Here is a 22860-nt window from a genome sequence, read left to right on the forward strand (position 1 = left end):
GTAATTTCTCTTCATTATCTGCCAGCAGATTGTTGACTTGATTCATGATGATGACTGCTAGCTAAGATTTTGGACTGATCATGTCAACATCATACTTTCAATCAAAGCTACTGTAGATATGTGATTTGACGTCATTTTATCTGTGGCCAATGATCTTGAGCCATCTTGGATAGGCACTTCTAATGTAACTCTATGGCAGCACCCAAGGGGCTTGAATTTTATAGCTCTACCCTTAAACTTGGCGGTGACGTAGTGTCCCCATGAGTGACAGAGCACTGAGCCAATCACGGCGCAACGCTCCATATTTTCTGCTGGCTTGCCCCACCACCACAGAAAGTACTGAGCTAGGCTGAAACATCTGCATTTTGGAGCTGCTTTACTCAAGAAAACAAAAAAGAGACCATGTTTGTATGCGGCTTTATTAACTCAATGATATATATCTTTTTTTACATTGTTTGAAAACTGATATGTGACACGTATTAATGCCAAAATTACATGCAAAACAGGAAAGCTAAAAATGTGGGTCTCAAAACTGCCCCACCTGCCCTGAATGACGGGTCCCCACTGGGTACAACGTAAAACATAAATAGGCCAATTGAGTGTTCTTCCTGAGAAAGCGTGGGATTGCACAGTAGTATATATTTTACTCTTGTAAATCTCTCTTCTTGTTACAACGCCATCTTTATTTACAGAACAGATGAATGTGTTATAACTGTGCTTCATCTAATACCAGAACCAAAGGATCTGGATTACAGTTAGGATTACATTAAAATTGCATGGTGCAAGTGATCAGTGCTGTTCGAGATTCTGACAGATTATTACAAGTATTGTGAAGATTTCCACAGACCTGCGACCACCTATGCACAGTTAAAGTTGGAAGTTCACATACACCTTAGCCAAATACATTTATACTCAGTTTTTCACAATTCCTGACATTTAATCCTGGTAAAAATTCCCTTGTTTTACTGTGGATATAGATACTTTTGTACCTGTTTCCTCCAGCATCTTCACAAGGTCCTTTGCTGTTGTTCTGGGATTGATTTGCACTTTTCACACCAAAGTATGTTGATCTCTAGCCATCTCCTTCCTGAGCGGTATGACGGGTGGACTGGGGTTTTCTCAAACAGGGGTGGTGGGCTGGGCTGGTTGGGGCAAGGGCTGTTCTCCGTGGGTTTAAACAGCATGCAGCAGTGGAAGATCTGGACCAGCGTGGCACGGAACCGCTGTATTCGGAAGGCATATACCAGCGGGTTGAGGGCAGAGTTGATGTGGGTCATAAAGATTCCCACATACATGGCACTCTTGGGCATCCCACACTCCGGGCAATAGAAGAGGATGGAGTTCATGACATGCAGCAGCAGCCAGCACAGAGCGAATAAGAAGACGATGTGCGCCAAGGACTTGGCTAGCTATAGCTCCTTGTCCAAGTACTTGCTGGTGTCGCAGGTGGCCTCGGCACGCATGTTAAGCTGCTTCCGGATCACCCTGAAGATCTCAGCGTACAGCGCGATCATGATGGTCAGAGGAACCACCACCCAGCCGAAGAAGTTGAAGTAGACCATGTAGTCCATACGCATGACCTTGGTGAACTTGCAAACTATTATGTCATCGCTGGTGATGCTCAGGTTACCCTGTGTGTGCTCGTTGTGCCAGCCCAACATGGGCATCATCCCCGTCAGGGCAGAGAGGAGCCAGCATAGGAACACTGCCACCCACGCTCTGTTCTGGGTCACGATTATGCTGTACCTGCAGAGGACCAGAGGAATTATCAAAGTCAGTTTGAAAAATGATACAGTACATTGACAAACACAGAACATACAAAACAGCTGGAGGTGAAGCTTAGCTTAGACTTTTGATTATCTCCAGACAAATATGTCTGGAAACCTTTCCATAAGCCATTTGTGTAAGATGCTTGATGGATGCATCAGGCATGCATTTTTACAGTACATGCTGTTCTAAGGAGCTAAGTATGAGATTTTATGAATACCAATGATACACCATCTCTGTGTAATGCATTAGTGATTAAATTAATTTATGCATGTATTAAGTTCTGTCCTATATTTTTATTTACTTTATTTGTATTTTTAATCCCAGCCCCCGTCCCCACACGAGGCCTTTTGGTAGGCTGTCATTTTAAATGAGAATTTGTTCTCAACTGACTTGCCTAGTTAAATTAAGGTTACATTTTTTTAATTCTTTGTTTCAGTGCCACTCAGGCTAACAGGCTGTCAAGCCTATTATGTGACAGAAGCACAATGGATTCATTTATTCTTTGAATGAGATTTATAAAATGTCACCAAATAATAATTCAAAATATAGATATATTTTTTATTTTGGCACAAATCGATTTTAGAATGCAAAATACTGAGAGATAAGAAAATGCAAGCTATATTGCTTTCAGATTTTTAATGAAGGCGATTTTAAAGTGTCACCAAATTTCCTCAGTACAAAAATATAGATTTTTATTTGGCACATATTGGTTTTAGAATGCAAAATATTGAGAGTTAAGTAAATCCAAGCATCTATACTGAACAAATATATAAACACAACATGCAACAATTTCAACGATTTTACTGAGTTACAGTTCATATAAGGAAATCAATCAATTGAAATAAATTAATTAGGTCCTAATCTATGGATTTCCCATGACTGGGCCAGGGCACAGCCATGGGTGGGCCTGGGAGAGCATAGGCCCACCCACTTGGGAGAAAGGCCCATCCACTGGGGAGCCAGGCCCAGCCAATCAGAATGAGTTTTTCCCCACAAAAGGACTTTATTACAGACAGAAATACTCCTCAGTTTCATCCGCTGTCCGGATGGTTGGTCTCAGACGATCCCGCAGGTGAAAAAGCCGGATGTGGAGGTCCTGTGCTGGCGTGGTTAAATGTGGTCTGCTTTGTGAGGTACTGCCAAATTCTCTAAAACGACATTGGATGCAGCTTATGGTAGAGAAATGAACATAAAATTCTCTGGCAACACCTCTGGTGGACATTCCTGCAGTCAGAATGTAAATTGCACATTCGCTCAAAACATGAGACATATGTTGTGTGACAAAACTGCACATTTTAGAGTCACCTTTTATTGTCCCCATCACAAGGTACACCTGTGTAATGATCATGCTGTTTAATCAGCTTCTTGATATGCCACACATGTTAGGTGGATGGATTATCTTGACAAAGGAGAAATGCTGACTAACACGGATGTAAACAAATTTGTGCACCAAATTTGAGAAAAATACGTTTTCTGTGCATATGGAACATTTCTGGGATCTTTTATTTCACCTCAAGAAACATGGGACCAACACTTTACATGTTGCGTTTATATTTTTGTTTAGTATATATACATTAGTTTCAGATTTTTATGTGAGAATATAAAAGTTGGTAGTATGACAGCAATCAATTTTAAACTACATTGATGATAATTTAATATAAAACAACAAAATGAAGGAACCTTTGATAGTAAATTGCTGCTACCATAGATTGCTCTCTTACACAACTCCCCTGTCCACATGACACTACAAATAAATGAGACACACCAGCAACTCTGCCAAAAATGCCCAACGAACCAGCCTTAAAAGTCAATCCTTGGGACGGACAGGAACATTTTAATTGTAATTAGAATTAACAGAACATTTTCTTCACTAGGAATACAGTAAAATACTCAAGTTGTTGCCCTTAAGCAAAATCAAATCTCATTATAGACAATCCTATATGAAAAGTTTTTGCAAATGTATTGCAAATTAAATACAGAAATATCTCATTCACATAAGTATTCACACCCCTGACTTAATACTTGTAGGAGCACCTTTGTCAGCGATTACAGCTGTAAGTCTTTCTGGGTAAGATGCAAAGAGCTTTCTAGATTGTGCAACATTTGCCCATTTATTATTTTTTACATTCTTCAAGATCTGTCAAATTGGTTGTTGATCATTGCTAGACAACCATTTTCAGGTCTTGCCACAGATTTTCAAGTAGATTGAAGTCAAAACTGTAACTAGGCCACTCTGGAACATTAAATGTCTTGGTAAGCAACTCCAGTGTATATTTGGCCTTGTGTTTTAGGTTATTGTCCTGCCGAAAGGTGAATTAATCTCCCAGTGTCTGGTGGAAAGCAGACTGAACCAGGTTTTCCTCTAGGATTCTGGCTGTGCTTAGCTCCATTCCGTTTCGTTTATATTCTGAAAAACTCCCCAGTCCTAATGATTACAAGCATACCAACATGATGCAGCCACCACTATGCTTGAAAATATGGACAGTGGCACTCAGTAATGTGTTGTATTGAATTTTCCCCAAACATAACACTTTGTATTCAGGACAAAAAGTTTATTGCTTTGCCACATTTTTTGCATTATTACTTTGAATATTTGTAATCTGTACAGGCTTCTATCTTTTCACTGCCAATTAGGTTAGTATTGTGGAGTAACTACAATGTTGTTGATCCATCCTCAATCTTCTCCTATCACAGCCATTAAACTCTTTAACTGTTTTAAGGTCACCATTGGCCTCATGGTGAAATCCCTGAGTGGATTCCTTCCTCTCCGGCAACAGAGTTAGGAAGGACGCCTGTATCTTTGTAATGACTGTGTGTATTGATACACCATCCAAAGTGCAATTAATAACTTCACCATGCTCAAAGGGATATTCAATGTCTGTTTAAAAATATCTATATTTTACCCATTTACAAATAGGTCCCTTCTTTGCGAGACATTTTAAATCCTCCCTGGTCTTTGTGGTTGAATCTATGTTTGAAATGCACTGTTCGGCTGAGGAACCTTACAGATAAATGTATGTGTAGGGTACAAATATGAGGTAGTCATTCAAAAATCATGTTAAACACTATTATTGCACACAGAGCGAATCCATGCAACTTATTATGTGACTTGTTAAGCACATTGTTTACACCTGAACTTATTTAGGCTTGCCGTAACAAAAGGGTTGAATACATATTGACTGAAGACATTTAAGCGTTTCATTTTTAATGAGTTAGTAAACATTTCAAAAAACATAATTTCACTTTGACATTATGGGGTATTGTGTGTAGGCCAGTGACAAAAAACTCAATTTAATCAATTTTAAATTCTGGCTTTAACACAACAAAATGTGGAAAAAGTAAAGGGGTGTGAAGTCAGTGGAGTGTAAGCTAACATATATAATTGTTTTAAGATGGTCATACCATGGAGCTATTTGATTTTTACCCTTTAGGTATGAAAAAAAAAAAAATATATATATATATATCAAAAACATTTTGATAAAATATTGAATTTGGCCATTACTACTATAGCCCATAGAAACACACTGAACAACACATTCATAAATGGCAAAAAAAGACAGTCAAAAAATAAATCATAAGGAATAAGGTTTTGAAGTGTCCTATATATAGGATATATAAAAAAGCTCAGGACTTAAAAAATAATATATATATTTACACATATTTAACCCCTTTTTGGGGGTAGGCACAAAACTACCTCCATACTTACATTAATTATTTTAACTGGTACCAACTTCAGACCAAATCCTAACCCGGGCAACGCTGGGCCAATTGTGCGGCTGTGATTGGGACGCCGGGCCCTTCCCCAAGCTCTGGGCACTCCTGGTAAAAAAAGAAAGAAAAGCTAGCTAGCTGATGGATGCAAACAATGTTCTTCCCCAAAAACATAGTACAACGACATAATCTGTTTCAGTAGTTATAGTTAGCTAGCCAACTATCTAGCAAGGTGTCATCTAAAATACCCCTAATTTATAAGAGAGTTCTTATTTGATTAAATCGGACCCATCTATGTGAAGCTAGCCACAATAAGGATAAGGCACGCTAGTGGAATTTGCTGTTAGCCTTCAAAATAAAAGTGTGTCATTTATATTTACTATGGATCCCCATTAGCTGCTACTCTTCCTGGGGTCCAGCAAAATCAAGGCAGTTATACAAATAACATTATTTGACGCGTCAAATAAACTTGTTGACCAATTTTTTTAAACGTATTTTTAATCCCAGCCCCCGTCCCCACAGGAAGCCTTTAACCTTATGCTAGGCCATCATTGTAAATAATAATTTGTTCTTAACTAACTTGCCTAGTGTCACCGAGTAGACTGATAAACCATTTCATTGCTCCACATTCCAACCTTGTTAAACATGATCTAGTCTAAATATGGCATGATTCCACCAATTGTAACTTTCTGCGTCACTTTCAAAGATACACTTTTACTTTGAAGGCGAACTGAAAATTCCACTAGTGCGGCTAATCATTATTGTGGCTAGCTTCACAACACATAACCCGGTCCGGTCAAACCTCACCACCCAGATGAAGCTAGCTGGCTGTTTATAACGTTAGCTCTGGGCAACAGGTTCAAGTTGCGGCTAGCTAGTTATTTTCATGAACTGAGGTTAAATGTCAATAGGCGAACAACAAGTGGCTACCTAGCTAATACTTACGCACAAGGATTCCTAAATCATTGCTAAGAATATAAAAAATGACTGCAGTTTTTACTAGTCATTGTTTTCAGGCTGGTTGCATTAGTGCTAACGTTAGCTATCTACCGCCGAAGTTCTAACATCTGTATCAAAGATATTTGCCTTTTTTTTATCCTGCTCGTTTGATCCTGGTCTTATTTCAGATGCTCACACAGACGTTTTCCCATTCGGTCGAACAAATATGCCTCTTACCAACGCGGGGTTGTAAACACATCGTTCGTGGCCGGCGTGTGCTTGTTTGCATTCTTTTCTTTGTACAGTTTTGACAGTGCTTCTGATCGTAATTGTGGCGCTTGGCTTGCACGTGCAAATTCAGCTACACAACATTCAATAATAGAATTGTGTTATTTGACGTGTCAAATGGAAAGCTTATTTAACGCGTCAAATAGTGTTATTTTGACGTGTATATTTTTTGACATGCAAATACACAAACGGCATTCCATAATTGCTTCCTCATTGGGGTTTTAGGCTGGGCTTCTGTATAATCACTTTGTGACATCTGCTGATGTAAAAAGGGCTTTATAAATAATTGTGACAACGTTTGACATGTCCATGGCTCAGACATAATGCATTTTATAGTAGGCCTATGTTAATGCATTTCCATATTGAAGCCATGCAATTACTTAGAACAATGTGGACTGCAAACAAATTCAACATATTTAGAAAATGTGTTTCCTCATGCTATTTAACAAACTAGGCTATAACGGACTAACATATTAGAGTTGATTACAGCACAATACATACAAGACTATAAATACACAACTTGAAGCAACCACATATTTAGCCATGGAGCACGTTCAAACCTACAGCGCTACAGCCAGCACTACGATTTAACATTGCATTAGGTTTGTTAAAATAGAGCCCTCTGCGTGGTAAAGTTGGCAGTTGTTTTCAGACTGTTCAGAACGCTACCTGGGAAAAGTAAATAGCATGCAGCCGGTGTAATTCGACTCACTTGGGAATCTTGACCCGGAGGTAGCGGTCGATGGCAATGGCCACTAGGGACAGGATGGAGCCCTGGGTGATGATGAGGAGCAGGCAGGAGAAGAAGAGGCAGGTGTAGAACTGAGTCTTCAGCCCCAGACTGATCACTACAGCCAGGGGGATGACCAGGGCTCCCACAGCAATGTCGGCCACCGCCAGAGACACGATGAAGCAGAACGTGGTGTCTCTCAGGGCCCGGTTCGAACAGACCACCAGCACCACTAACACGTTGCCCAGGGCTATGGCTGTCTCCATGAAGATGTACATCATGTCCACATGCTCCCATGGCTTGACACCGGGAGAGGAAGACATTTTAAAATTCCCCGGATTTCCCCTTGCCTTTCCTCAGATTAAAAATGGTTTAAGAAGTAGTTAAAGGTTCTTCTTCTTCAGTTGGTCCTTTGCATTCAGCTAATTTGATTGTGTCCTCTTCCATTCTGTGTGTTCCCTCTGAGCTGCTGCTGGTGAGAGAAGCGTGGGTGGTCGCTGACCTGGCATTGACTCACTGAGTGGGCCACTGAGTGGACTGCTCCACACTGACCGGCTGATCCCCTGCGTCTCTCCATCTCTTAGAGGGGAGGGACCTCGTTCTCCTCCCATCACTCCTCTGGAACAGTAGGGAGCTTCTCACACATGCCATGGGCGCGCACATGGTATGTGTGTTTGTGTGGGTGCGCATGTGCTATGTGTGTGTGTTTTTGTAGGTGTGAATCTGTGTGTGCATACATGTGGGTGAGAGGGGAGCTGTGACTGGTCTGGCAGGTGGGTCTCATAAAACATGCATTTGGGATATTTTTTAACATTGCCTCTCAAGATAACAGGGTGTCAAATGACAATGTGAGTGACCTAGGTGCCATTTTAACATTTTAGTACTCTTTCTGTCACCTGAGATGAACTGCAGACAGGACCTTGACACTTACCCAAGAGGATTTGTGAGAAACTAACATTCTGCGCCCCCACCCATGCTTTTGTGCTAACCAAAACCGATTTCATCCTCTCAAATGGCTTTGCATGAATGACTGGACCGCACGCTGTGTCCAGATGAGCTGTATGTGATGTGATATGTTTTTACTTCCTGAATAACAGAGGATCTGTAGAAATAGAACCTTACATCGCCTCTAGATAATTGTTGTATCCTGCCTTTTTGCCTTTAGCCTTGTTCATAATGGTGAATTAATTAATTAATCAATCCATCATCTTTAGTGTGACTAGAGGGCTTCCCCTGCCTTTATAGATTTCTCCTTAATCACAAAGCATCAATAAATATGATACATGGGAGTAATTGGAATTATGTAATGTGCAGGTTATTCAGTTGCAATCCGTGATTTCATTTCATACACCAGCTAAATAACTTGTGTGAAATATGGTATGTTTTGAATGGTACATAGTGCATAACTGTAGCCATTCACTTATGTAACTCTATAGCGACAGGAAGATGATTGTGATTTTATCACATTTATATGCTCATGAATACATTTCAGCACACATTTTCTTCCTTTTATCATTTTGAAACATAATTTTCAGTGATTTTTTTTTTTACTTCACTCTGGCCACCAGTTGCACATTCATTGCCGTTCTGTACCTTCTTTACATAAAATTAATCATTCTGGACCAGCTCTTTGCTAAAATAGTAATGCAGCCATGCAAAAAAAGGGACACAATTTAAACACTGACATATTGAAATTAGAGGTTGACCGATTAATCGGAATGGCCGATTAATTAGGCCCGATTTCAGGTTTTCATAACAATCGGAAATCGGTATTTTTGGACGCCGATTTGGCCAATTATTTTATTTTATTTTTTAGACCTTTATTTAACTAGGCAAGTCAGTTAAGAACACATTCTTATTTTCAATGACGGCCTAGGAACGGTGGGTTAACTGCATTGTTCAGGGGCAGAACGACAGATTTTTACCTTGTCAGCTCAGGGATTCAATCTTGCAACCTTACGGTGAACTAGTCCAACGCTCTAACCACCTGCTTTACATTGCACTCTGTAACGCCCTGGCCATAGAGAGGGGTTTTTTGTTCTTTATTTTGGTTAGGCTAGGGTGTTACATTGGATGGGCGTTCTATGTTCTTTTTCTCGGTTTTTGTATTTCTGTGTTTTGGGCCGTGTGTGGCTCCCAATCAGGCACAGCTGTAGTTCGTTGTTGTTGATTGGGAGTCACACATAAGGAGCATGTTTTTCCTTTGGGTTTTGTGGGTAATTGTATTTTGTTAGTGTGTTTTCCTAACAGAACTGTTTGCTGTCATCTTTTGTTTATTTTTGTAGTGTTCTCTTTTTTCATTAAAACACTAATGATGAACACATCCTCCGCTGCGTATTGGTCCACCTTTTCCGACGATGACTTCTCTGTTTCATCTGACGACGAAGACAGCTGTTCACACTCCACGAGGAGCCTGCCTGTTACGCGAATGCAGTAAGAAGCCAAGGTAAGTTGCTAGCTAGCATTAAACTTATCTTATAAAAAACAATCAATCAATCATAATCACTAGTTAACTACACATGGTTGATGATATTACTAGTTTATCTAGCCTGTCCTGCGTTGCATATAATCGCTTAGGTACACGTTGCTCCAACCATAAACATCAATGCCTTTCTTAAAATCAATACGCAAGTATATATTTTTAAACCTGCATATTTAGTTAATATTGCCTGCTACCATGAATTTCTTTTAACTAGGGAAAATATGTCACTTCTCTTGCAAACAGAGTCTGGGTATATGCAGCAGTTTGGGCCGCCTGGCTCGTTGCGAACTGTGAAGACTTTCTTTTTAACAAAGACAGCCGACTTCTCCAAACGGGGGATGATTTAACAAAAGCGCATTTGCGAAAAAAAAGCACAATCGTTGCACGACTGTACCTAACCATAAACATCAATGCCTTTCTTAAAATCAATACACAGAAGTATATATTTTTAAACCTGAATATTTAGCTAAAATAAACCCAGGTTAGCAGGCAATATTAACCAGGTGAAATTGTGTCATTTCGCGTTCATTGCACGCAGTCAGGGTATATGCAACAGTTTGGGCCGCCTGGCTCGTTGCGAACTAATTTGCCATAATTTGACGTAATTATGACATAACATTGATGGTTGTGCAATGTAACAGGAATAACGTTTTGTTTTCGAGATGATAGTTTCCGGATTCGACCATATTAATGACCTAAGGCTTTTATTTCTGTGTGTTATTATGTTATAATTAAGTCTATGATTTGATAGAGCAGTCTGACTGAGCGATGGTAGGCAGCAGCAGGCTCGTAAGCATTCATTCAAAATAGCACTTTCGTGCTTTTGCCAGCAGCCCTTCGCAATGCATTGCACTGTTTATGACTTCAAGCCTGTCAACTCCCAAGATTAGGCTGGTGTAACCGATGTGAAATGGCTAGCTAATTAGCCGGGTGCGCGCTATTAGCGTTTCAAACGTCACTCGCTCTGAGACTTGGAGTAGTTGTTTCCCCTTGCTCTACATGGGTAACGCTGCTTCGAGGGTGGCTTTTGTCGATGTGTTCCTGGTTCGAGCCCAGGTAGGAGCGAGGAGAGGGACGGAAGCTATACTGTTACACTGGCAATACTAAAGTGCCTATAAGAACATCCAATAGTCAAAGGTATATGAAATACAAATCGTATAGAGAGAAATTGTCCTATTATTCCTATAATAACTACAACCTAAAACATCTTACCTTGGAATATTGAAGACTCATGTTAAAAGGAACCACCAGCTTTCATATGTTCTCATGTTCTGAGCAAGGAACTTAAACGTTAGCTTTTTTACATGGCACATATTGCACTTTTACTTTCTTCTCCAACACTTTGTTTTTGCATTATTTAAACCAAATGGAACATGTTTCATTATTTGAGGCTAAATTGATTTTATTGATGTATTATATTAAGTTAAAATAAGTGACTAACAAGAGAAATTAAGGTTAACCTGATATGGATAGGGGGCAGTATTTTCACGGCCGGATGAAAAAACTTACCCGATTTAAACTGGTTACTACTCTTGCCCAGAAATGAGGATGTGCATATTATTAGTAGATTTGGATAGAAAACACTCAGAAGTTTCTAAAACTGTTTGAATGGTGTCTGTGAGTATAACAGAACTCACATGGCAGGCAAAAACCTGAGAAAAAGTCAACCAGGAAGTGTAGGATCTGTGAAATGTAGTTCTTTCTAGGCCCTTTCGAAACTACAGTATCTGTGCTGTTACGTTGCACTTTCTAAGGCTTCCATTGGCTGTCTAAAGCCTTCAGAAAGTGGATTGAGCCTTCTCCTGTCTCTGGGCAGAGTATAGGAGCTCAGTTACTGAGTGGTCTGCCTGAGGACAAAGAGATTGGATATGCGCATTCCCGCGAGCATGCTGTTTTTTCTTTTCCTCCTTGAATGAATACACTATTGTCCGGTTGGAATATTATCGCAATTTTACATTAAAAAAATACCATAAAAATGTATTTTAAACAGTGTTTGACATGCTTCTAAGTTCGATAATGGAACATTTTGAGTTTTTGTGTCTCGATTTGCGCTTGCGCGTTACCCTTTGGATAGTGACCTGAACGCACGAACAAAACGGAGGTATTTGGACATAACTATGGATTATTTCGAACAAAAACAAAATTTATTTTGGAAGTAGCAGTCCTGGGAGTGCATTCTGACAAAGATCAGCAAAGGTAATACAATATTTTTAATACTAATTCTGAGTTTAGGTTGCCCCAAACTTGGCGGGTGTCTGAATAGCTCGCCGTGATGGCGAGCTATGTACTCAGAATATTGAAAAATGTGCTTTCACCGAAAAGCTATTTTAAAATCTGACACAGCAATTGCATAAAGGAGTTCTGTATCTATAATTCTTAAAATAATTGTTATGTATTTTGTCAACGTTTATGATGAGTATTTTTGTAAATTCACCGGAAGTTTTTGGTGGGAATACATTTTCTGAACATCATGTGCCAATGTAAAAAGCTGTTTTTGGATATAAATATGAACTTCATTGAACAAAACATACATGTTGTCACGTCCTGACCAGTATAAGGGGTTATTTGTTATTGTAGTTTGGTCAGGACGTGGCAGGGGTGTGTTTGTTTAGAGTGTTTCGGGGTTTGTTGGGTTATGTTCTTGTTAGAAATAGACTATGTTAGTTCTAGTATGTCTATTTACATTTACATTTACATTTAAGTCATTTAGCAGACGCTCTTATCCAGAGCGACTTACAAAATGGTGCATTCACCTTATGATATCCAGTGGAACAACCACTTTACAATAGTGCATCTAAATATTTTAAGGGGGGAGGAGGGGTTAGAAGGATTACTTTATCCTATCCTAGGTATTCCTTAAAGAGGTGGGGTTTCAGGTGTCTCCGGAAGGTGGTGATTGACTCCGCTGTCCTGGCGTCGTGAGGGAGCTTGTTCCACCATTGGGGTGCCAGAGCAGCGAACAGTTTTGACTGGGCTGAGCGGGAACTGTGCTTCCTCAGAGGTAGGGTGGCCAGCAGGCCAGTGGTGGATGAACGCAGTGCCCTTGTTTGGGTGTAGGGCCTGATCAGAGCCTGAAGGTATGGAGGTGCCGTTCCCTTCACAGCTCCGTATTTCTATGTGGTGTTTGTTGGGTTGACTTTCAATTGGAAGCAGCTGCTCCTAGTTGCTTCTAATTGAAGGTCCTATTTAAGAGGGGTGTTTTTTTCTATGGGATTTTGTGGGTAGTTGTTTCTTGTATAGCTGTACGCCTTACAGGACTGTTTATCGTCGTTGTTTTTGTATACGTGTGATTTGTTTTTGGTTTTCCTTCTTTCTGCCTAATAAAAAGAAGATGAGTATACACACTCCCGCTGCATTTTGGTCCAATCCCTACGACGCCTGTGACACATGTATTGTATAACATAATGTCCTAGGAGTGTCATCTGATGAAGATCAACAATTAGTGTTTCATTTAGCTGTGTTTTGGGTTTTATTGAAAATGGCTGTGTGGTTATTTTGGTCTATGTACTCTCCTAACATAATCTGTTTTGCTTTCGCTGTAAAGCCTTTTTGAAATTGGACAATGTGGTTGGATTCAGGAGAGGTTTATCTTTCAAATGGTGTAAAATAGTCATATGTTTGAAAAATTGAAATTATTGGATTTTTGAGGTTTTTGTATTTCGCGCCATGCGATCCCATTGGCTGTTGGCTAGGGGTTTTGCTGGCGGAACGGGGTTCTGCTAGCGGAACGCCTAGATGTAAGAGGTTAATCAGTTTGCATACCTGTTTCATCTCTTATTGTCCTTGTTGTGTTTATAACAATGTGTTTGTTTGCTTCGGTTGCATACAGGTGTAGCATCTTCATTTGATTACTCTTTTGTTGCTGATTTTCCTGTGACGCAGGAAATGCAGACGAGCTTTATGATTTACATAAATTCACTGAAAATCTGCACTAACACACATATTAACAGTATTGCATTTTTCATGTATAGTGATTTTGGACAGCTAATAGCCTAACCATCACACACAACATTATGTACTAAACGTTCAAATCCCGTTGCTGCAGGATTATTTTGTTGCAACAGTACTGGTCAAATTAAGATTATACATCTGTATCTGTTTTCTGGATGTCATTGCTGCCTTCATCAATGAAGTAGAGTAGAAGGATAAATCAGCAATATGTCCATGCAATCCGGGATCCTTGGGACGTGCCTACCTCATTGAAATTGACATTTAAAATGGTTAAAGTAAGGGTTAAGGTTAGGGTTTAGGGTAGGGATGTCCCAAGAAACTCGAATAGCACTGACAAATATGTCCTATAGGAGAAGCGTAAATATTGATGCGCTTGTGACTCCCAGATATTGTGGGTAGAAACTTTTGGCATCTGTACAGGAACATGGTGGAATATTACTCAACAATGACCCAGATCCCTGGCCACTATCACTCAACTCAATATAAACATTTATTGCAGAAGCAGACAAATCATTGAAAGAGTGCAATTTCTTTTCCTACAATTTTTGGGGATAACTGGCAAATAGTGCATGTTATTTCCATTTCTGGGCAATGTAATCACTACATCAAAATTCAGTACATTCAAGAAACAAGAGTCTTTAAACAGGAAATTGATAAGAGTAAAATGAAACCTGTAAGAGCCCACTTACTTGACTTCCTTGAAACTTCCTCTGTCTATTTTTACCCTTCAGTTTTTTTCAACAAATGCCAAATATAAAAATATGTCAATGTGGCATCCTAGCAGTAGTTTTCCCTTTTTATACAGGTTCTTAGGTCTTGATGCACTTTGCCAAAGATAAAAAGCTAAGCGACTATCACTTTTATTGTCTTCCTACACTATTAACATGCTGTACCTTCAACTGTGTCAATTTTCATAACACGGATAGCATTTCCATCAATATTTCTGTCTGCACTGTTAGGGTTGCTGCTGATAATGTTTTCAGTGGTCTGGTTGCTCTGAGAGCCCTGACTGCCACCTCGACACACAAAGAACTTCCTCCAGATCCTCAGGTACGCTTCCTGGATCTTGCAGATCTTAAAGGCATAAACAATTGGGTTGACAGCTGAATTGCCATGGGAGAGGAGGATGCCCATATAGAAGGCCTGTTGGGGTATGTCTGATGGGTTACCAAAGTAGGCAACACAGTTCATGATGTCCAGAGGGAGCCAGCAGAAAACAAACAGCACCAGGACCAGAGCCAGGGATCGGGCAAGGCTCCTCTCCTTCGTGAAGTAGGTGTGGGACTTGGTACCGCTCCCCACGCTCTCTCTCAGGTTCTTTTGTATGATACAGAAGATGTAGCAGTACAGGACAGCCATGATAAGCAACGGAGTGAGGGTGCAGAGGAAGAAGAAAAAGTAAACCAGGTATGACAGGGGAATCACATCCAGGAAACGGCAGATGATGGTGGTTGAGTTCCCTGAGTGAGACAAGGTGTCACGGTTGTACCACCCAAACATGGGTGGGAAGCTCAACATGAAGGCAACAAACCAACATATTGCCACCACCACCCAAGATTTCCTCTCTGTCACTGTCCTCTTGTACCTGTTGAAGCAGAGAATCTGTTCATCTGACATGACAACCATTTTTTTAAACTGTGTATGTACTGTATATGCATGCACGCTCACCTGAGAGCGATGAAGACACGTAGGAATCTGTCCACAGAGATGGCTAGCAGAGACATGACCGAAGTCATTGTCAACATGACGACCACACAGCTTATGAAGAGACATACATTGAACGAGGTGTACACCCGTCCATCCACCAGCACAGCCAGCGGCACAGCTACAGAACCTACAAGGAAGTCAGCTGCAGCCAGAGAAACCAAAAAACAGAAGGTGGGCTGCCGGAGGTTGCTGCTCGACCACACTGCCCAGATCACCAGCACATTTCCCAGACAGCACGCAACAGCGATCAGCACTTCCAACACTGTGTAGGCCACCTCTCCTCCAGACATCCTGTCAGCCATCCAATGGAAGTTTAATATTGGCAATTACTGTACTTAACACTAAGTGTGCCCTATTCTATACCCCTGGAGCTTTTCCTGTAGGCTCGAGGATGTTCACTTGGTTATTGAAAAGGTTTATTGAAATGTCACAGCCCCCACTTGCCTGCTATAGGTTGGTGATAAGTGGTGTTGTGGTATCTCACTTATCCTACACTGCAAGTAGGAGGAGACTGTGTATAAACTAGTTTGTTCCTCTCAGTTGAAGCCTTATCTTGAACATTTGGTAATAAGAGGCAAGGTGTCGCAATCTTAACATTTATGTTGGCTACAGAAACATGTTTAGCTGTGGTCGAGTTGTACACATTTCCTTTGGCTTTAGAGTAAGGATGCTCAAAAATACACTTTCCTCTGTGAATGGTATGCATGTCACAATGTGGAAAGTGACAGGTGTTATGTCTGGGATGAGCAGGCACAGTGAAGGCAAAGGCAGACAACAAAATGTATTATAGGCCATGGTTTTCAATCATCACCGTTTCAGTAATCAAGTTCAATCACCATTTTTAACGCTGTCCCACAATTCAGTTCAAATGTTTCACTTCCTTAAATTATTTTATTTTTGCTTTTAACTTAGAAAACCATGCTACTTCAAAATCCAGCCTGGTCTCATAGACTAGACGTAACATAGCAAATGGATATCCAATATATTATGTTTGGTATGGTTACATAAGAAAGAGAGTTACTTAAGGCAAAAACTAAAGGAGGGTGGTTGGTCGGGGTCGGCGTATAACGCGAACATCTTGCAAGCCTAAGGTTGCGTGTTTGAATCTCATCACAAACAACTTTAGCATTTTAGCAACTACAACTACTTAGCATGTTAGCTAACCCTTACCCTAAACCTTTCTCCTAACCCTACTCTTAACCCTTTAACTTAACCCCTAACCAAACAAAACAAGGGGCATAGGAAGTGGCAGGCGTTCATTTTCTCTAAATCTCCATTGTAACAGATCTGTATATAATGACGAGGTGCTCATGTCTCAACCCTAACAATTGGTGTCTTTCTCCTAAAGCTGGGAAGGCAGACGACAAGCTTAGGTCCAAAATAAGCCCATAAAAATGCATTGGGCTTATTTTGCACAGATGAAAGCTCTTGCTTCGCCTCTTCCTCTCTGATTGTAACTCAAACAAATCTCCATTAGCCATGTGGGCTCACCAATGCCATCACATGCTCTGGCAAACTTGGGATCCACCATCATTCCGGATTGCATTCGCTTCCTGTGGGCTGTCAGCATAGCCGCGAGAAGTAGGGGTGCTGAGGGTGCTGCTGCACCGCCTGAAAAATCAGGATAAAAAACATTAATATAAATATATATATATATATATATATATATATATTATATATATATTATATATATACCTTTGCTAGTCCTATATTAGAGGACCGTTATAGCCATCTGTAGCTTTGCACCCACCCAAACAAAACAGTTGAGATGACAACCAGAGCAACCAGACCACTGTGAACAAAACATGTATCACCAGTAATCCTAGCACTGTGATTGAGTCATAGTTAATGATTTGTTGAATGATAATTACAAAATGACATTTTGGTTTTCCTTACCCTGTAAGCAGTCTATAGACAAGGTATGACAGCAATCCATGATTTGCTTTCGTTTACCTGGGGTGCGTTCATTTTGCTTGACAATTTGTGCTGAATAACACTTTTCTCCAAATTGGTCCACAGTGTCCTTCGATAGCCTTTGAGGTACGTTTGCTCCAATTTGGTGGGCGTGGCATGACCAATATGGGTGTAACCAATTGAAATCGCAAAACTCGTGCAGCACATCATACGGTAATCGCCCTCTGTGCAATCATAATCACAGCATTTTTCAACTGGTAGTTCAATACAGTACAATTTCTGTTGAATTGAACATTGCACACCATTCTGTCACACTGACCACACCCCTGGCCACTGTTTCCAAATGCTAACTTTGGTACCGATATTAGAATTTTTTGGAGCTTCATGTCCAAATCATCCTAAAGTATCTCAAATGTATTGTGTACCTCAATAAAATTGCTTATAGATCATTTGGACATGAAGCACAAAAAATGCTAATATCGGAATTTTGGTGAACTATCCCTATAACCTAACCCTTGTTCCAGAACCTAACCTCACACAAATGAACCGGTCCATCGTATTCTAGCCTACAGCTCTCTGTCTCTGGATATAAGATTGTAGTACTCTATTCTACATTACCCTCTCTAGATTGACTTGGCATAGCCAGTACAGGCCCTAAATCATTCTATTGTGGTAGAAAGGTTTATTGTAATATACTGTATGAGGACGAGCTATTGTCCACTGTCTTCAAACGCTATGTTTTTAGAATTGTGTCCAAAAACCACTGCAAGTCAATATCCCCGAAAAATATTTTGGGGGTGGATTTATATCCAGATCATTCTAAAGTGTCTAAAAGTTACTTTAACATGATTTTGACATGAAATGTGAAAAATTCTAACTATCCAATTCTATTGAATATTACCAAAGTAAATCATAAAATTAAAAACATCTACTGAGCTGCGAGTTCATATTTTAATAGGAGGGCAGAAGGACAGGTGCTCGGGTGCTGGTTGAGCCCTATCTGTCTGCTAGAGTTTTGACTTCTGGGTATGTTTTGCAACAGAAAACCACTGGCCAGTGAATACACCTCTGAGACTGTAACCAACACTATGAATAGAAGTAATGAATTAGTACAGTACCATGCAGAGGTTCTCCAGGTCAGGTTCCTCAGGGGATTAAGTGGCTGTGGTGAAGAGATCCCATTACCGGTAATGCACATCGACACAGAGAAGAGGGTCGTAGAATGGATGAATGTGTTCCAATGGTAAAATGTGAAAAACAGTGAGTTAACATATATAATGTATTTCGGTTCTGAGGGAGCCAGCAATAAAACAATGGCATTGAAAATGTAATACCAGTAGGATTTCAGAAGACTAGAAGCAGCACGAGCTCTACTGCATTATCAACCACACAACTTCTGTGGAAGATTCTATTGTTTTCGCATCATAGCTTAATAAGAGGCCTATGTTTTGACACAACGATCCTTAATATCAATTTTTTTTTACTTCTTCTCTTTTTAAAGAACAAAAAATCCTGCTTTAGTCCCAACAAAAAAAAACTGCTTTTGTAACGCCCTGACCTGAGAGCCTTTTTATGTCTCTATTTAGGTTTGGTCAGGGTGTGATTTGGGTGGGCATTCTATGTCCTTTTTTCTATGTTTTTGTATTTCTTTGTTTTGGCCTGGTATGGCTCTCAATCAGGGACAGCTGTACATCGTTGTCGCTGATTGAGTGCCATACTTAGGTAGCCTGTTTTCCTTTGGGGTTTTGTGGGTAGTTATTTCTGTTTAGTGTTTTGCACCTGACGGAACTGTTGGTCGTTTTGTTATTTTGTCTAAAGTGTTCTCAGTAAATAAATTTAATGATGAGCACTAACCACGCTGCATCTTGGTCCCCTCTTTCAGACGATCGTTACAGCTTTAGTCCCATGGGGTTTACAGATTATTTTATTATATTTTTGACTGTCTGCTAAATTAGTCTTATCATTTATTGCTGAAGCAGACAAATCATTGAATGAGATTGCAGTTTGTATTTCCTTGTTTCATATGCCCAATTCATATTTACGTTTTCAGATTACACATCTACATATTTATTGGAAACTGCCAAATAAATCATGTTATTTCCATTTCTGGCCAACTTGATCATACAGTAAAAAAAAAACATTTCAAATTCAGTACATTTCAGAAATGAGAGTCTTTAAACAGGAAATGGATGAGTAAAATGAAACCTGTAAGAGCCCTCTTACTTGACATCCTTGCAACCTTCTCTGTGTATTTTTAACCCTCAGTTTTAATCAACAAATGTGAAATGTAAAAATATGCCAATGTATGACACCCTGGCAGTAGTTTTCCCTTTTTATAAAGGTTCTTAGGTCTTGATGCACTTTGCCAAAGATAAAAAGCTAAGCGACTATCATTTCTGTTGTCTTCCTACACTATTAACATTCTGTACCTTCAACTGTGTCGATTTTCACAACACTGATAGCATCTGCATCAGTATTTCTGGCCGCACTGTTAGGGTTGCTGCTAATATTGTTTTCAGTGGTCTGGTTGCTCTGAGAGCCCTACTTGTCACCTCGACACACAAAGAACTTCCTCCAGATCCTCAGGTACGCTTCCTGGATCTTGCGGATCTTAAGGGCATAAACAATGGGGTTGACAGCTGAATTGCCATGGGAGAGGAGGATGCCCATATAGAAGGCCTGTTGGGGTATGTCTGATGGGTTACCAAAGTAGGCAACACAGTTCATGATGTCCAGAGGGAGCCAGCAAAAGGCGAAGAGCACCAGGACCAGAGCCAGGGATCGGGCAAGGCTCCTCTCCTTCCTGAAATAGGTGTGGGACTTGGCACCGCTCCCCACCTTCTCTCTCATGTTCCTCTGGATGCTACAGAAGATGTAGCAGTATAGGACAGCCATCACAAGCAACGGAGTGAGGGTGCAGAGGAAGAATGCAAAGTAAACCAAGTATGACATGGGAATCACATCCAGGAAACGGCAGATGATGGTGGTTGAGTTCCCTGAGTGAGACAAGGTGTCACGGTTGTACCACCCAAACATGGGTGGGAAGCTCAACATGAAGGCAACAAACCAACATATTGCCACCACCACCCAAGATCTCCTCTCTGTCACTGTCCTCTTGTACCTGTTGAAGCAGAGAATCTGTTAATCTGACATGACAACCATTTTTTTAAACTGTGTATGTACTGTATATGCATGCAGGCTCACCTGAAAGGGATGAAGACGCGTAGGAATCTGTCCACAGAGATGGCTAGCAGAGACATGACGGAAGTTATTGTCAACATGACGACCACACAGCTTATGAAGAGACATACATTGAACGAGGTGTACACCCGTCCATCCACCAGCACAGCCAGCGGCACAGCTACAGAACCTACAAGGAAGTCAGCTGCAGCCAGAGAAACCAAAAAACAGAAGGTGGGCTGCCGGAGGTTGCTGCTCGACCACACTGCCCAGATCACCAGCACATTTCCCAGACAGCACGCAACAGCGATCAGCACTTCCAACACTGTGTAGGCCACCTCTCCTCCAGACATCCTGTCGGCCATCCAATGGAAGTTTAATATTGGCAATTACTGTCCTTAACACTGTGTGCTGTATTCTATACCCCTGGAGATTTGCCAGCACATTTCTTGTTCCTGTAAGCTCGAGGATGTTCACTTGGTTATTGAAAAGGTTTATTGAAATGTCACAGCCCCCACTTGCCTGCTATAGGTTGGTGATAGGCGGAGTTGTGGTATCTCACTTATCCTACACTGCTAGTAGGAGGAGACTGTGTATAAAAGAGTTTCAATATACCATAAATAGACTTGTAGTAAATCTGAAACATCTACAATGCTACCACAGCTAAAACATTTCTGTTCCTCTCAGATGAAGCCTTATCTTGCATAAAAATTTGGTAATACGAGGCAAGGTGTTTCCATCTTCAAATCTGAGAGATGGTACAGGACTTTTTTATGTTGGCTGCAGAAACATGTTCAGCTGTGGTCGTGTTGAGCTGTGGTCGTGTTGTACACATTTCCTGTAGCTTTATAGGAAGGATGCTAAAAAATACACTTGCTTCTGTGAATGGTGTACATGTCACAATGTGGAAAGTGACAGGTGTTATGTCTGAGATAAGTAGGAACAGTAAAGGCAGAGGCAGACAACAAAAAGGTCAGTTTCAACATGTATTTTAAGGCATGGTTTTCAATCATCATTGTTTCAGTAATCAAGTTCAATCACCATTTTTAACACTGTCCCACAATTCAGTTCAAATGTTTCACTTCCATAATATTTTCTTTTTGCTTTTAACTTAGAAAACCATGCTACTTCAAAATCCAGCCTGGTCTCATAGACTAGACATAACATTGTAAATGTAAATCCGAACACTCAAATTACTATGATATATTATGTTTGGTATGGTTACATAAGACAGAGGGTTACTTAAGGCTAAAACTAAATGAGGGTGGTTGGGCGTATAACGCGAACGTCTAGCAAGCCAAAAGTTGCTTGTTTGAATCTCATCACAGACAACTTTAGCATTAAATAACCCTTCCCCTAACTCCTAACCTTAACTAGTGGCGACCTGTCATTCAGGGCAGGTTTTGCCTGTATTTTATTCCTGTTTTGCATGATATTTTGGCATTAATATGTCACATATCCATTTGCAAACAATGTAAAAAAAAATATTGACTTAATGAAGCTGCATACAAACATGGTCTCTTTTTTGCTTTCTTTTGTAAGGCAGCTCCAAAATGTAGGTGTTTCAGCCTAGCTGTGCTTTCTATGGTTGTGGAGCAGCCAGCGGAAAATACGGAGCTTAGGGGTTAGTTATGTTCTCTGGTTGTGCCGTGACTGGCTCAGTGTTCTGTCACTCATGGGGACACTACGTCACCACAAAAATGACAGGTAGAGCTCGAAAATGTAAGCCCCTTGGGTGCAGCCATAGGTTTACATTAGAAGTGCCCATCCAAGAAGCCTCAAGGTTATTGGCCAAAGATAAAATCACATTATATCAACTGCAGCTTTGATTGGACAGATCATGTCAACATCATACTTTCAAAATCTTAGCTAGCTAGCAGTCATCATCATGAATCAAGTCGACAATCTACTGGCAAATCCTTTTCAATCCTTGTCATATGAAGAGAATTTATAGATAAAATGTATCTGTGCTCTTCGGCCATTGGACATAAACATTACACAACAAGTTGGATATCGCAAATTCAACAATGAGTGGTTTGGAAGGAATCAGTGCCTAACTGCAAGTTTTGCAAAGCAATCACTAGCCTGCTGGTCAGTGGAGTGGGTGTGTGGTCCAAGTCTGGGTTTAAGGGTCTCTTTTCCAAGCTTAAAAGGATAAACATTCACTCGCAACACACCATGGGTGAGA

At 40.4% G+C, this 22860-nt stretch overlaps 2 protein-coding genes and 1 pseudogene across 2 annotated transcripts; all 3 read right to left on the reverse strand.

Annotated features, from left to right (window-relative positions):
• Positions 1-311: 311 nt before the first annotated feature.
• Positions 312-7866, reverse strand: LOC106566070 (adenosine receptor A1-like; annotated as a pseudogene).
• Positions 7867-14348: 6482 nt separating this feature from the next.
• On the reverse strand, positions 14349-17019 carry LOC106566076 (adenosine receptor A3-like). Its single transcript, XM_014133897.3, has 2 exons — positions 15540-17019; positions 14349-15456 (listed from the first exon to the last, which is right to left on the reverse strand). The coding sequence occupies exons 1-2, from the start codon at positions 15878-15880 to the stop codon at positions 14751-14753; spliced, it is 1047 nt and encodes a 348-aa protein (XP_013989372.3). The 5' UTR covers positions 15881-17019; the 3' UTR covers positions 14349-14750.
• Positions 17020-19479: 2460 nt separating this feature from the next.
• LOC106566075 (adenosine receptor A1) lies at positions 19480-21181 on the reverse strand. The gene is made up of 2 exons (XM_014133896.3): positions 20697-21181; positions 19480-20613 (listed from the first exon to the last, which is right to left on the reverse strand). Exons 1-2 carry the CDS (start codon positions 21035-21037, stop codon positions 20034-20036), a joined length of 921 nt encoding a protein of 306 aa, XP_013989371.1. The 5' UTR covers positions 21038-21181; the 3' UTR covers positions 19480-20033.
• Positions 21182-22860: the final 1679 nt, after the last annotated feature.

This window comes from Salmo salar, chromosome 12 (assembly GCF_965601325.2).
Source record: "Salmo salar chromosome 12, fSalSal1, whole genome shotgun sequence".
Classification (NCBI taxonomy): domain Eukaryota; kingdom Metazoa; phylum Chordata; class Actinopteri; order Salmoniformes; family Salmonidae; genus Salmo; species Salmo salar.

Coding starts and splice junctions, on each gene's coding strand:
- LOC106566076 (XM_014133897.3), bottom strand. CDS start 15,880: ATGGCTGACAGGATGTCTGGAGGAGAGGTGGCCTACACAGTGTTGGAA. Junction 15,457..15,539: donor CGTGTCTTCATCGCTCTCAG/GTGAGCGTGCAT, acceptor CTGCTTCAACAG/GTACAAGAGGACAGTGACAG.
- LOC106566075 (XM_014133896.3), bottom strand. CDS start 21,037: ATGGCCGACAGGATGTCTGGAGGAGAGGTGGCCTACACAGTGTTGGAA. Junction 20,614..20,696: donor CGCGTCTTCATCCCTTTCAG/GTGAGCCTGCAT, acceptor CTGCTTCAACAG/GTACAAGAGGACAGTGACAG.